We start from the raw sequence: 16,552 nt of genomic DNA on the forward strand, positions 1-16,552 counted from the left end.
CTCCATAGTCTGACTTTTTCCTCCACCCCAGTATTAAATTCCTTGGTCAAAGGTTAGCAATGACTTTCTTCCAGCCAACTCTTTTGTCCTTTTCTTAGATCAGCCTAATCAATTGCCTGCCTCATCTGACATTGCTGATTGGTCAGCCTGTCTTCGAAGCCACTGGGGTGTCCATGGTCTCGACCTGCCTCTGTGCCAGGTCTCTCCTCTAGCAGTGTTTCTTCCTCCTCCTAACTCAATTTGTGGGTATTCCCTGAGTTGCAAACCTTGTTGTTATTTCCTCACTGTACATGCAATGTTCCTTCAGACCATTCATCCATTCTGCTAGTTTCCACTGCCATTTCTATTCCAGTGGCTCTCAAGCCCGTATCTCCTGTCTTGACAGAAAGATTACGTTGGTACTCCCATCTCTCTCGAGCCATCTGTGAATTAAAAGTGAAGACAGTAGGCTGAAGACAGAGGATGCAGCTGATCGAGGGCAATACTTTGAGAATCACTAGCTTAGAACAATGATTCTCAAAACTTGGCTTCACTTTAGAATCACTAGGATAGCTTTTTAAAAACTCTGAATGCCCAATTCTTTCGACTGAAGCGACTTAGCAGAGAGTCGGACACGACTGAAGCGACTTAGCAGCAGCAGCCCAATTCTTTCAACCATCACTCACGTGTTTTCCAGAGTCCAACCCACCTGAGTTAATATTACTTGTCAACCTCTGATTTGAAGTATCCTTCTCAAAACTGAGGACCCAAAAATAAGTATGACCCTCCAGAGGTTCACCCAGTGTAAGCAGGATACAGGAAGGCTGCTCCTTGCTGGTGTTACGGCACCACTCAGTACCTGTCAGCAAGCAGAGGATCACCTCTGTTAACCAGGTCCCTGTTTCCCTTACACCACAAATGATGCCCAAGAACCAAACAGAAGAAAGGAAAGAGTTAGCCGCTCAGTCCTGTCCAACTCTTTTTGACCCTATGGACTGTAGGCCACCAGGCTCCTATGTCCATGGAATTCTCCAGGCAGGAATACTGGAATGGGTAGCCATTCCCTTCTCCAGGGGATCTTCCTGACCCAGGGATCAAACCCAGGTCTCCTGTATTGCAAGCAGATTCTTTAACCACCAAACCTACGTTGTATCATATAATTCTACTTTTCTTGATTCACACACACACACATATACACACACAAAAAAAGAGAGAGAGAAGTATCATAGATTTTAAAACCAAGGTGTATGTAACATGGCAAAAGCAGAGTCCGAGAGAGGTTATTCCAACAGTGATGTTGTGGGTTAAGATGGAAGATCAGATCATCTTCAAAGCAGTTCTATTAATGCTTGTATGACCTGCTATAGACTAGACTAGTACATAGGTCTTTGGAGAGCAAGTGTAAAGATATAAAAGTGATGTTTCATGAATTTTATCTGGGATATTTTGAATAATAATATCACTGCTATAGCAAGTACAGCAAAGGTAACAGGGAAGACATTAATTTGTTTAAGTAAACAAAACTTATTTAGTGCTGTCAGTATGCCAGTATCGAGTGACAGTATCTAATGCTCTCACATACATATATTTATAGAATATGTGGGGCTCCTAGGTGATGCAATGGTAAAGAATTCACCTGCCAATGCAGGAGACGCAAGAAACAAGAGTTCAATCTCTGGGTCAGGAAGATCCCCTGGAAAAGGAAATGGCAACCCTCTCCAGTATTCTTGCCTGGAAAATACTATGGACAGAGGAGCCTAACATTGAGAGAGAAAAAGCTGCGAACACTGTCAAGTCATTCTACACAATAAAACTGTAGTTCAGTTTATGCTGTGACATTCAATAAAACAAATTCTATGGACTTAGGACATCAAGGCGAAATAGTGAGAAGTCATGTTTCTTGTCTGTTTGGGTGTGTTTTTTCACTTTTAAACAAGATCTTATAGAGGGATGGGAGTGGAATAAGAGAGTAAATCAGTTCAATCTTTCATAGCATATTTACATCACCAAAAATAATAATAATAACTTTAATTCTACAGGAATAGAAAAAATGTTTGAATATCCATCTTTGACAAGATTCAGGACTTTGATGTGAGGAAAAAAAATTGACATTTAAGTTTAGATTTGGTGGTGGAATTTAAACCTCATGGCCATCAACATATCATAACGAATGTGACACTTGCATAATAGCACTTGTTTGAGCACTTTTAGAAAGAGCAGGGGGAGTCTTTGCAGTGCAGTAAAGGAGTTTAAATTTTTAAGGATGTTATCTTTTCAATGAGAAACAACACCTACTCAAAATAAGTTGGAGATTCATGTTCAGAATCTATGTTGTCAGTCTGATGTTCAGGAATGGTTACAGAAGGAAAGAGAATCTCAAGGTCACTGGGAATGATCGTTAGAGTATTCTTATAGGGCTTATCTGTGCTCACATGCCTAATTTTTTTCCAAGTGCAAAGAATGGCCACTTGCTTGAGACAGGCCCAGTGCCATCCTTTATTCAAGTTCCTTTATACTCCTCTTTTTAAAGAAGCTGTCAAGTTCTTTTTTTGCAGCTGACAGAAAAGGCCAAATCTGTGGTACAGGAAAGGAGGCGCAAAAAGAAACTTTTTTGTGTTGATGTTTTACTAAGTGAGCTAAGGAGAATTTTAGAATCATGTAATTTACTCTGGAGGCATTTACTGTACATAGCTATAGTGATGGTAATTTCTTTCATTGTTGAAGTGAAAAGATAACCATCAATCAGTTGTCAATTGGTCAATTGCAGAAGTGATGAAAAGAAACTGGTAGGAACAATCACTTCTGTGGCTACCTAGACCATTTGCAGGCTTAAGAAAAGTATGGGAACTGGATTGCATCTTAAAAAGGGATTGGACCAGATTTCTAAAAGGTTAATAGGCATAACTTCCTCGCATAGAATGGCTTTGCAGTTAAACATGATCAGGAAATGCATTTAAAAACAATGAACAATTTAAATGACATGGGGTCAAAAAAGTTTAAAAAAATGTATTAAACTAGATATCAGGAAAGTAAGCCCCCAAATTTTGGAGTTCAGTGTGTTCTTAATGGAGGAAATAAATATAGTATATTAATAATCCAACACAAGTATTTTAATACAAATTAATGAAAATTATTTTGTACTCAGCCCTTAGCATCAATATGGGTTCTTTGAAATGAACTTTCCAGGTATTTATCATAAGAAATTGAAAGTCCAAGTTAATTTTAAACACTGTTATTAAGCAAATTTCTACAAATATTTTAATGTTTTAAACCTATGGAAGCTCATATAAAGGTTAAGATAGATTTAAAAATCATTAACTTGCATAAAAGGCAAATGGCACTTGGGATTTAGTGTTACAAGCAAGACTTCATTTTAATTTATCCTATTTACCTAAGAATAGCAATGTTACTGATTTATTCTGAAAGAGCTTCCCCCACACACAGTGATTTTTTTTTTTTTTACTGTGGTAGGTAATAAAAAGGATTACAGGCCCCCAGAAGGATGAGATATCATCAGTTTGTAATCCAGCCCATGGTTTCCTAGATACCGTATTGTCTATTCTGTTCCGCTATGTGAAAAATGTTGAATATCAACAATGGGTTTCAGTGCTGTATTGTTGAGTTTTGTATGAACTAATCTAGCTTCACTAAGGAAAAAAAAAAAAAAGAAAGAAAGAAAAGAAAAGAAAGAAAGAAGAAAAAAAGAGGAAAAAAAAAGAACCACAGCTTTGGACAAAAGTCTATAGCCAGTGCATTTGAAACTCCCCTTGCACAAGGGCTGACTGTAGCTGGAGAAAGACAGTTTACTCATTTGCTCTCTCCTTTCATACAGTTAGCTGGCCCTCTTCTCAGGTGTAGATCACCTATTATCATTTCACCTGTTTTGATTCTCTGATGAGGCAAGTCCCAGGACTTATCAGCAGGGATAGGCCTCATTGCCAAGACAGCTCTGTTCAGTATTTGGAAGGTAAGCCATTTGCGCAACTTCTCTGCTGTAGTGTGCTGGCCTAGCTCTAGAACTTTTGCAGCATATCACTTATTTTTAACTTTCACTTTTTTCTTCTCTTTTCTTCTTTTGGAGAAAGAAAGCCTGACAGGTTTCTCCGGGAAAGTGACCATCCATGGAATGAATGAAATGTTCCCTTTCTATTCCTGTAAGTAATTGACTTGTAACTAAAAATTGAACTGGCTGCTATGTCAACTGCAATGTGAGCTGCTGCTGGCACAGGTGTTGCTTACTCTTTAGCCTGGAAAGAAAGGGGGCTTAACCTGTGATTAAATTTCAAGTCAATTGACCTCAACAAGATAGTACATAATTCTCACTTGCCTACTGAATGGCCTGAGTCTCATTTTGACCCTGATTCTGGCACCTGCTTTTTTAATGTTTGGTGTAGCTAAAGCTAGAGGTTGCTCTTTTGGTTACAAATAAAGTGGGAGGAGAACAGTTCTAAGCAAATAACAAATGATGGTCAGCCGATTAAGTCTTTAATCCAGTGCTCAATGTGTTCTATTTCTTTAATGAATTAACTGCAAGTCATGTAAATTATTATTCAAACTTTTGTTTTAAAAAGTATGGGTTCATGTATTTTACTTTATTACTAAACCATTTTATTACTAAAGACATACAGTAAATCCAAATCAGAGAATTACAAACAAGCAAAAGAGGTGAGAATTATGATGCTTTCAAATCCTTAAGTTTGATTACGTAACCTATCACAGGCTCTCTAAATAAGACTTGCACTTTAATGATTTTTTTAGCCCTAGGAATTAAATAGCAGCATTGTTTTTCCTAGAATTACCACAGTTATCCAAGTAGGAGAGGAGCGAGTTTCTGTAAATAAACAAAAGACTGTTGAACTTTAGCAAAATGACCCTATTTGAGTTCTTGGAGAAAAACCTCTATTTCCAAAAAGCAAAATAAAAATTAATGACATCTAAAATTACCATTTACACATGAAGCTATTCTCTATTTTTTGCAAAATGGTTGCACGCTAAGAACTGGTCTGTAAGAGGAGAACAGCCTGGACTGTTGTTTTTTCTTCCTCATTTCCTTTTTAACCTGAGAATTAGAAGAAAGTGCTGATGATGCTTGCTTAACCCTGCTTTTAGTGCCAGGCTGTGACCAGCTCTCTGTGAAACCATTTCTGACCCTCTGCTTGCAGTGTTGAGCCTGAATTTTTCCCCTTCCTTGCCCATCACTGTCAGTCAATTATAGGATTGAACTGAACCAGAAAATCTGGTACAGTCTGGTAATTAGTACAAAGGGTTTCCAGTCTAGTGTAAAGATGGGGATGCAAGAGCCCCAGCAGTCACAGAAATCGTTTTGATTGGCCGTGGACATTGCCTTTTAGTGCTGCTCGGTGACTTCCTAAAGATACTGCCTCCTACCCTACAGGTCTTCTCCTTTAAGTACATTATGGACCTTTTTTAAAGTCGAGTGTCTGTGTATGTGTGTGTGTTTCTTTTTTTAGATCCAACTTCTCCCATTTTTAGTCTGTCATTTTTGCCTATCAAACAGACACATTTTGACTTGCCCAACAAAGAACCAAGTTATCAACACTCACAGAAACTGACATTTTTAATTCAGGCTTCATTATGTCTTTGAATTATGACAGTGAAGTACAAAGACATTTTAAGAGTTTTTTCATTATTTTTTTTAAATCCAGCATTGGGATGTTTATCTTTCTTTAGTATTCATATTTCCTTTTCTACTTTTATTCTCAGTAATATATAATTAGCATTATCAAAACCATCAGCTATTATCCTTTATGACTTTTGACCTTTATTTTTTTAATATGTGTCAACCTAGAACACTCTCTAAAATAAGTAAAAACGCTTTCAGAGATTTTAATGAAATATTTTAGGGTTATAAAAACAATGAAATAATTTAAAACATGAATCTCTTTTAAATATCAATGTTACATGATAAATAACATTATATGATAAAATTATAGTGACACAATAAATTTCAGAAAAAAATTATTTTGTAAAACAAACTTGTATTTGATGGTAAGTAAAATTTTATAATCTATATTTCATCACATCTTTAAACTACTACCATGGAGTTCTTGGCTTAATATCAATGCTATGTTTAGGTAAATCATATATTTTTTTGCAGAAGCAAACATCCTCTTTGATTATAAATGAGAAAAACTCATTAGTCACATATTAAATGCAGCAAAAGTGTTTGGTAGCTTGTCAGTGTAAACAAATGCCTGCCTTCAAAAGATAGATATATGTATATGTAAGGGCAAATTTAATGTCTGACACCTTGTTGCAAAAGCAACAGTCCCTAATATAACAGAAGCAAAAGAAAAAAACAAGGTTTTTCATTTCCAAGAATGCTATCCTTAGCACAATCTGCATCAAGATTTTATTCATGATGCATGTGTGCTGTGAATCTTCTAAAGGCCCATTTACTTACCCACATCTTAATGTAGTTTTAAATATCTGTTTTATCCTACATACAATCTTAACAAAAGTAGTTATGTGACCATGTCTGGTACTGATTTTTACATGTCTGGCTTTGCTATTAAATTTCAAGAAGGTTAATATTGCTTTTGTAACCCCTGTCACAAGTAACGTATTTTCCCAGTAAACATGTCATAATTTTAAAGGCTGTTCAAGAAGCAGTACTTCTGTTGAAATAGTTTTGCATTCATTTTTCTATTTTTTTAACCATAATATAGTGTATGCTTTGAAAAGAATACGCATATTTATGTAATTAACACTTTTTGTTTTTAGTAAAACCTTGCTCATTAAAAATAAGAGAGTCTTAGAAACCATACAAATGGGCAACTTCTCAGTGACAATATTTGCATTCAAATTTAATCCACCATCATGTTGGTATCTTGAAATGTATCCATAAAATGACTGAGGGAAGGATACATTCTGGTAATATTTTTCTTATTTTTTAATCTAAAATATATGTTGAAATTCAAAAGGTGCTTGCCACATGTGGTATGGCAGTATTCTACATTCTGTAATAGCTAAATGCTGTGTGAGTCTGTATAACATTACAGGGGTTCACAGGCTTTAATATGGACACAAATATTCTTTTCTGCTTCAGTCTTACTTCAAGTGGTAGGAAAAAGGCTTGGGTAAAACTAAAGATTATCTAACATCATGATTTTCAAACTATGTTCCCTTGAGCTCTCGGGCTCTCTGGGGATACTTAGGGCCATGGAGGAAGGGAGGCCAAGTAGCCTCTTACCTCTTGCCTTTATCTGCTGTGACTATTAGAGTTCCATGTAAGATGGGATAACCATGCTGGAAGGAAGAAGTAAATATCTTATGGATAAAGAAACGTTATCCATAAGATAACCAGGGTTTACTTAATGTACCACTCCAAGTCAGTAACAATATCAATTTTTTGGTGCAATTTCTTGTGCCTTAGTCTTAAACTCACTCTACTAAACCACAATAAACTTTCCCTACACATCTACAGATCTTTTTGCATAGTCATCCTAAACAATATTACTAAAAACACACACTAAGAGATCCATAAGTCAATGTTCAAAACCAAGATACTTACTGAGAATACAGCATCCAGATATGTAATACAACTGAGTAAAGGTTGTAGCCCCAAATCATGCCCTTTATTTGGCAATAACATTAAATTTTTGGTTCATTATTATAGCCCTTAGGTAAAATACTGATTCATCTATTTTTAGTAAAGTAATATTTGGGGAGTATTTTTAAACTTTTAATTGTGATTTAAAAAAACAGAACATAAAATTAACCATCTTAACTATTTTTATGTGTAAAATTCAGTACTGTTAATTGTATTCACATTTTGTGCTTAAGGGTATTGTGTACAGTGAAAGAAATTAGAACTTAAATTCAAAAGATAATTAAAGAAAGTAAAGCTGAATGAAGATGCTACTTTTCCCAAACTGTGTTTTATGGAATAGTCTTTCTATAAGATGTGCCAAGTAAAAGAGGAACATAGTCAAATAATCTTTAAAATGTAGCATGTTATATCCTGCTCTAAGAAATTTACAGTGACAATTTGGACCTGAAAAGCTCTGAGAAATCATATTGTAAATATCTCTTTGAACTTTGTATAATATAGAGTATCCTAAACAATTTTTTTCATAGACTTTCCTCACCTATTTTGCATTTTAAAAATCTATCTATTCTTCAGAGCTAACGTTTTGTTAAATACGTTTTGGGAAATTCTCTATAGAACTTTTGCAGATTAAAGAAAATAAAATTAAAGAAAACATAATGTTTATGTTATTTATGTTAACTGGTTCTGTATTTACCCATCCTTTATCCTCAATTTTTTGGACAGGATATTAATAGACATCCCATTAATTCAATCACTCAACAAATATGTAGGCACAATCCTAAATGCCAGGAGTATAGTAGTGAGGAAATCAATTGGGGCCCATGATCTTACAGAGCTTCAGGAAAAAAAATCACCCCAAGTGCTCTAGTGTCTAAAAAAGAAAAGGAAACAGAAGAAGCACAAGCAATTTTAGCTCTCTCTGGCACTCACATCTGGTTATTTTTGTTTTCCCTAATTCTAAAATGAGAGAAGAGGGAAAGGAAAAAAGAAAAGCAGAATATCAATCTGTTTACAATCTGTTCTTTGAATAGAGATATGCCATATTCTCCTGAGGTCTACTTATGCATCAATTAGATCTATGATAATTCTCTAATAATCCAAAGATGGGCTTCCATTGTTTATAACAAGGGAGATGGGTAGGAATGGAAAGAAAGAAAAGAAAGCAAAGGAGGAAGGAGGGAAGAACTGCCGAAAGGAAGGGAGGGAAGAGGATGGGGGGAGAAAGAAAATGCAACACAGTGTTTTCTGCTCTTTCCTCCTATTGTAACTGCTTAGTTATTAATGTTACCTTCTATATAAGATAATTCTTTTTCAAGTGTAAGCTAAAGACCTTGCTTGTTCAACAACAGGCTGCATGTCATCACTGTCTTTCTAATAATTCAGGAATATCCCTCCATCAGATTCAAGCCCTACTTCTGTTAGGAAATATTTTCTTTAATTAACTCTACTAGCTCAGGCTCTGACCTCTATACTGGGGAATCTGTGTCTTCATCTGAGCAGATGTCTCCTAAGCAAAGGAAAAGACAGGCCCGTGGGTTCAGCTAGTACATGATTCTCTAGAACTATCCCAGCCCAAGAATGCCTACACAAAAATGTTAGACATAGTCCTACCAAAAGATGTTCTTGAAAGGTTTAGGAAGAGCCTTGCCTTCTTACTGGATGGTTTCCTCAGGTCTGTTTTCTTGAGTAGAAGTCAATGACCTGAGGGGTAGCTCCTGTATATGCTACTTGAAAGTAAATATTGTAGATTACTGGTCTTTGATCATAGAAATTTAGGAAGAAGGAAAGGCTGCAAAATTTATAAGAGAAAAATAAAAAAGCTTACAACTAAGAGAGAAAAAAGGAAGACCTATGGTTTATTGGCTACATTTGCCATCACTGATGTGCCACAGGTGATTCTGTAAATTGGTTCTGAGCTGCATTCTCTAGGAAATCACAACTTTATTTTGTTCTTTCCCTCCAACTCCTCCCAGCAATTCCTTCAATGGAAATAATGTGAGATAATATCATTGTCAGAATACTATGAGGAAAGGACTTAGTAAAGACTTTGGGATTTTCAAGTTTAAAATTAAGAGCTGTGTTAGTCTGGTTTCTTGTTCTAGTTAGCTGGGAATCAATTTTCTAATTCATTCTCCTCTCTGTCATTTGCCTGTTGATAATATGCTAGGCCACTGCACTATTTGTCCTGTTTCATTCCTTTTAATTAACTTTTAAAAATCAATTATGATTACTTGCATGGATTTCTATTCTCTCTTCTCATCAAATTTGTTTGGCTTATTTTTTATTTACACACCACTACCCACTGCTGTGAATTAACAATAACAAAAAATCTGCACTCCTCCCTTCTACCTCTTGAACTGGAGAAACAGTTAGCTAATAAGAGGCTAAATGAGCCTTAGAGTATAGAGAAGCAGGAATCCTTAAATTATTTAAATTGAAAAATGGCTGGTTTTACAATCAGAAAAACTCAAGTGGACTGTAAGCCCTACTTGATTGTCCCCCCCTTATCTGGATGATCTTGTAATGACAGCTGGAGTTATCTACCATCAGCATCACTGTCCACAAAAGCGTCTCCTCTCTCTGCTCCACTCTGCAGCAGCCCTGGGGAGCTGGAGTTGTTTCAGGGGAGAGGGTCCTAGAGGACTGGAAACTGTATTAAAATGCAAAGCTGTCTCTAGTGACAATAAAAGCTCAGTAAACAGTGACAGATCTTTAGACTAGAAAACTGAGATTTCATACAGTGCCACCAATAGCCTAGGGTCAGTGTAAAATAAAAAGCAATGTGAAATAAAGAGCAGAGTAAAATAAAGACTAAGAGCTGGAAGGAAAGGAAAATACCATGTTTCAATGTTAGCAGTGCAACAAATGCCGTGTGTCAGACCAGGCCTTGCAGATTTCTGTCTCAGGAAGCAACCCAGTCAAATGTATTGTGGGAAGTCAGGATAGTGTCTGCTTTGAAAGATTAGGGAAGTACCCCCCAAACATTCCTGATTTTCTCTCCATAAGCAAGTTTTTCTTGAGCTGTATCCATGAATTTTCTGAAACTTTTTGTTGCTAATAGTATTAGTAGTAATAAGATGGTAACAGCAATCTATCACACTTTTTGAAAGTCCTTCACTTCATTTGCCATACTGCCACAAGGAATCAAATCTTCAACATATATTTTATGTTACTTGCCCAATTTAATCGATTGCATTATAAAATAAAATCAAATTTATTTGACATTGTGTCCATTTAACTCAAAGGACTCCACATAATATTACTCACTAATAAGTTGAGAAGCTGAAAACTAAGATGCCAAAGTATAATTAAGTCATTTGTTACAAACAAGGAAAATTAAAAACATGATTCAAATGATTTCAATTTGAGAATGCTAAGCTTTTCAAAAATCCCTCTATCTTGCATTCAAATTCCTTACTAGAAAAAAAATTAAGCACAAAAGTAATAAATAATACTTTAAATAGCTCAGTACTCATAAAAATCAAAGTACTCATAAAAATCAAAGTTCCCTGTGATTTGAAAACTTTCTCAGGAGAGATTTATTAATATTATCATCACCACCATGACAACCACCTACAGCCACTTATTGAGTGCTTACCATATTTCTCCCCAGCCCTTCTTTCTCCTCCAAGCCTCATGTTTAAGCTCATTTTCCCTTCTGCTCAGGAACCCTGAAAAGCAAAAAAAAAGCAAAAAACAACAACAACAAAGTGTTGATCTAAATTACCTAACTGACAATTTCTCTCTTTATTCAACTAGCAAGTTCAGCTAACAAATGAAAAAGCTGAACGGAGTACCCCATTCCTTCATGTTCAGCAGAAAATATTAAAATTACTGGTCAGATCACAATTACTCAAATTATCAGAGGAACCCCCTAAGTATGTAATACTTTTGTCCTTATTTTTCCTAAAAATATTTTGTTTACATTTGACCTGTTTATATACTGATTTTTGTGATGATAAAGCCTGGTAGAGTTACTTAAGATGTTTTTTCCATTTTCAGTTCAAAGATGCCTTAAGGTGTGACCTTGTACACCAGCTTCCTTCCCCAATGTAAGAAAACAAGATCCTCTCTGTCCCCAAAAACAAGACTGGGCACTGGAACACAGAGAGGCCCCTTTGTCCAGCTCCCTCCACCACCCCCATTAATATGCACTGCTGCAAATGAGGCCCAGTGAGGAACGCTTTTGACTTAGGAGATTGGATTTTTTGCAAAACCCCAATCTTTGTTCCACAAGGACACATGTCAAATGACAGTCCCCCATAGTAATTGTAACTCCACCATGTTCTCCCATTCAGGATACTGTTCTGGTGTGCAAGTGAGTGAAAACAACGCTGTTACAAGGATAACCTTGAGTTTTCTGGAATTAATTCTTAAACCCGAAAACTTATCATTTCACGTTTCTTGTAACATATCTCAATTACAGCAGATCATGACACACACACCAAAGTCTTGTGGACAGTGGGGCTGAAAATACCCATTTAGCACAACTAACAGCCAAACAAGAAGAGCTAATAAATGAGGAGATCCTTTGATCCCTAGAGCTAACCAGAGATGCGAGAGAGCACTCTGAACTACCACTGCCTCTTAAGAAACTTTCTGTAAATGATAGGATCAAATCCTACTGCTCTGCTCCTTCCAGCCTGGTACCTTTCATACCAAGTTGGCTCAACAGCCTTAATTTTATGAGGCGGGGCAGGACAGAGGGTGTTTACATTAAACTAGATTTTAAATAACTGTGTGTGTGTGTGTGTGTGTGTGTGTGTGTGTGTGTGTGTTGCTTAGTTGCTCAGTCGTGTCTGACTCTTTTCGATCCCATGGACAGTAGCTCACTAGGCTCCTCTGTCCATAGAATTCTCCAGGCAAGAATACTGGAGTGGGTTGCCATTTACTTTTACAGCAAATAACCTTAAGATACCAAAATATTCTTAATAGTATGAAATTAATTCTATGCCCTGTGACTCAATTTCTTTTTATTAACTGCATTTTTGGCATGGGTTAACTTGGACTTTACATTGAAAAACAAAATTAATTTTGAAATTTTCAGTGCTCAAAAGTGCAATGACTTTCTGGAGAGCTTTTAAAAAGACAATTAAAATCAGACTCTCTGAGAATGGGACCAAGTCATCGGTAGTTTTTAAAGCTCCACAGATGATTCCAAGGTGTAACCAAGATTAAGACCCACTGGTCTAAGGAGGGGGAAAAGGGCAGGAGAGGGAAGTTAGTACAGGGCAATATTGAGAAACTGTGGTCATGCAATTATAATTGGTGTTATTTAGATTTGTCAACCTGATATTCTTAAAGCTGCCAATGACATTGGAGAGATGGGCCTAAGATGTTCCCCAACGGCAATCATTTGCTGTCTCCCTGTGCCTCTATCCTTGGAGCCTCATATCCCTGGGAGCCAGGGCAAAAAGAAGTGCTGACTTCTGCATAGCTGCAGAATTCTCTTAAAATAGATTCATTAAAATCTTTCTCTACTTCTTTCTCTTTAGAGGCAGGTAGAAGTAGATAGTCCTATACCTACTACAGACTTCCTCAGAATACACAGATTCAGACTAGAGTGAAAAATATATATATATATATATATATATGGTATATCTATTGCAAGCAAGGTGCTAACTTAACCTGTACTACCACCTCATGAGTCAGATATTAGATGTGCCTCCATTTTACAGGTGAAGATACTGAGAAAAAGCAACATAAGAAGGCTGCTCAAGGTCATACAGCTAAAACGTGTCTAAATCTGGACTTTTTACTACTCTAAGACAGATGGAAAACTGACCAAAGGTCACCCCAGCCATTCATGGACAGCTGTCTGTGTCAAAGCAATTCTTCATTCTTTAGGTAGAGAATCAAATTAGTATGCTAATTGTGTTCTTTGCTAGTATGTGTAAGCAAGCATTATACTCACAGACATAGAAAAAAATCTTAGTATTCAGACACCATTATGGTATATTTGTCCTCTTTTGAAACATCATCACTAGTTCTCATAACCAATTTAAGTCTATTGGAGTTTCTTTGATTAAAAAAATGTTTGAAATAGCTAAGAGAACCCAGCATACGCATCTAAGCTCAAGCTTACATGGAACCTTTGAAAACAGTGTATGACTCCTTTATATAACCTTTTTTTTTTTTTTTTTTGATTTGTGCTTAGTCGCTCAGTCATGTTTGACTCTGCAACACCACGGACTGTAGCCTGACAGGCTCCTCTGTCCATAGGATTTTCCAAGTAAGAATACTGGAGTCAGTTGCCATTTCCTCTTCCAAGGGGATCTTCCCGACCCAGGGATTGAACCCTAGTCTCTTGTCTCTCCTTCACTGGCAGGTGGATTCTTTACCATCATGCTAACTTTTTTTGATACTGAACTTTTAAATTTTTATTGGGGTATAGCTAACTTACAATGTTGTATTAGTTTCAGGTGTACACCAACGTGAATCAGATATACATATACAAATATCCACTGTTTTTTAAGATTCTTTTCCCATATAGGCCATTACAGAGTAGAGTTCCCCGTGCTATACCGAAGGTCCTTATTAGTTAACTATTTTATATATAGTAGTACAGCAGGCACCCAATATGCTACTGGAGATCAGTGGCACTGACTCGATGTACGTGAGTCTGAGTGAACTCCAGGAGTTGGTGATGGACAGGGAGGCCCTAGATTCATGGGGTCGCAAAGAGTCGGACACGACTGAGTGACTGAACTGAATTGAACATACATGTTAATTCCAATCTCCCAATTTATCACCCCACCACCCCAGAGTAAATGGAAATCTTGAATTCACGGTGCTAGAAGAGAAAAAAAAAAAAAAATACATCTTGTACGGTCTCCCTGTGAAGTCCTACTTTGTGAGCATAACTGGGATTTGGCGTCAACCCCAAACAGCTGGAGCCATCTGTTTCCTATTTTGTAAACTTTTACTCAACCAGAAATCACTAGCTACCTAAAGAAACAGCCTAAGGTAAAACTTGCCCTTTATTCAAGCACTGCCTTGAGTAAATTGTGTCTACTATGTGCTAGGCACTGTTGCTCTAGCTATTTCATTTTTACCCCTTTCCCAACTTACTAGCTCTCCTGTCCCTCTTCTTCTCACACTCCCAAAGGCCTTTTCTCTGTCCTTCTACACCTCGGAACCAAAACCTGCTCCTCAATTTTTCATTTATATGAAGGCAGAAGTACTTGATAACAGCTAACAATAATTATGATTTCCAAGGTGATGTGCATTTTCACAGTGATCAAATTCTTTATTCTAAAAGGGCAATGGTCTTCTAATTCCAAGCAATGGTTCCCTGGAGATTGATGAAGCTTGCTCTGATCTTGTCACTTCATGGCAGCCTATGGCTCTCCTGAGGTCAAGTCCATGCCTTTCCAAGTTTTTATCCCAAGTATTTGGCACAGTGACAAACATATCTGGCACTCAATAATGAAGGAAGCTCTGGCCTGAGGCAAGCAAGTTACAATAACAAGTTGCTGACACGAATGAACGAGAAGGTGCTGGGTTAGTTTTGAGCCAAAATACCATCAGGAGAGGCCAGGTAGAATAATAAGAGGAGATAACCCAGAGCCATCATTTGAACTCTCCTAGAAGCCTGTGTTAGTTTTGAGAGATTCCTGGGAGTTCCCATTAGCTCTAGGATCTACAGATCTGGTTTTACTTAGAAGCTCTGCTACTTTTCAATTTGTTGAATGGAACTGGGATAACAAGTAACTGAATTATTTTCAAAAAATCAATACTGAGCATCTGCTATGAGCCAGGAATGCTGCTAGGCATTGCAGATACAGCAGCATAAAATCTAGCTCCTGCCCTCATAAAGCTAATATTCTACTTAAAGAGTCTGGTGTGAAAGCATTAATTACATAATTTAGTATTTAACTGGAGTCATATTCAGCACTACAAAGGAAAATTGCAGGGTGCTAAGAAAGCATATAACAGAGGGACATGATCTAATACAGAAGATGAGACAAAGCTTCTCAGAAAAAAAAAAAAAGTCATTTAAGCTGATTCCTGAAAGATAAGGAATTAGGAAAGGAATTAGGTGGGTAGAGTAGACATTTCTAATAAGCACCTTTACCATGTGATATACTAGATACACTAGAGCTAATCCTGAGAACTGTCTCAACTCCTTTTCTTGATGTTGTTCATGAAGTAAAACTTTTGAGACCTTTGCAACAAGTTAGCCTATTCAAGGCTCTGAATTCAGACAAAAGGAAACACTGGCATAGAAAAAGAAATCATTTCCATACAGTCAACAACTTGCTGAGGCACACACAAGTATACTGGGATCCCATCCATGACTGCTCTTCTGTGCTCTCACCTAGGTTATTAGCATGAACGCCCATTTGACTTACCCCATCAGCAGGCCAGCAGCTCAAATTCTAAAATTACCATAGACTAGACTTTCGATACGGTTCTATCCAAAAACCTTGGGCAAAAGAAAAGGAATTAGGAAAAAGGAAATGAGACAAGGCCCTGAAGACCTCAGAGAGAGTCTGATCTGTGTAAGGGGTATTTTAACCATTCCACTCACCCTTCTTTTAATACGGAGCCAATTCTTTGTAAGTTTGCAAAAAGACATTTCCAAGCTCATCATGCTATTTTATACATCACCTTTCCTTGGCCCTTGGTGCCCTTCTTCAGCTAATTAAATTCTTGTTCCTAAACTTTAACCTCTGGTATTTTATCTTCTTACCTTACTGTCCCAATCGAGATCTCCCTTTTTTGTGCTTTCACAGAAAGCTGTACTTTAATACCTCATCAGTTATAATAACTGATTTACTTATCTGACTCATCTATTTCTTGTGGGAGTAAGTTCCTTAAGGGCAAAGCTCATTTTTAATCATTTTTGTATCCCTAGTTTCTAGCAGAGTACTACTTTAAAAATCCACTGAATGAATTAATGCTCACGTATGATACTTTTCTTAGCCTCTAGACAGACACGGAGGTTTAGATTTTATATATCTAGTAAATGGACACGGAAGCCTGGCGTGCTGCAGT

General features: G+C 36.9%; 1 protein-coding gene across 1 annotated transcript in view; it reads right to left on the reverse strand.

Moving 5' to 3' along the window:
* The window catches only part of LOC147379600 (uncharacterized), a 98,498-nt gene that overhangs the window by 2,834 nt on the left and 79,112 nt on the right, over nt 1–16,552 (reverse strand). Inside the window, exon 6 of the mRNA XM_086415389.1 lies at nt 11,151–11,223. Coding sequence (XP_086271515.1) covers nt 11,151–11,223 — 73 coding nt within the window. The remainder of the gene's footprint in view (nt 1–11,150; nt 11,224–16,552) is intronic.

Source organism: Bos grunniens, chromosome 1 (genome assembly GCF_055505025.1).
Source record: "Bos grunniens cultivar Pamir isolate PY7600 chromosome 1, Bosgru_T2T1.0, whole genome shotgun sequence".
NCBI classification, from domain to species: domain Eukaryota; kingdom Metazoa; phylum Chordata; class Mammalia; order Artiodactyla; family Bovidae; genus Bos; species Bos grunniens.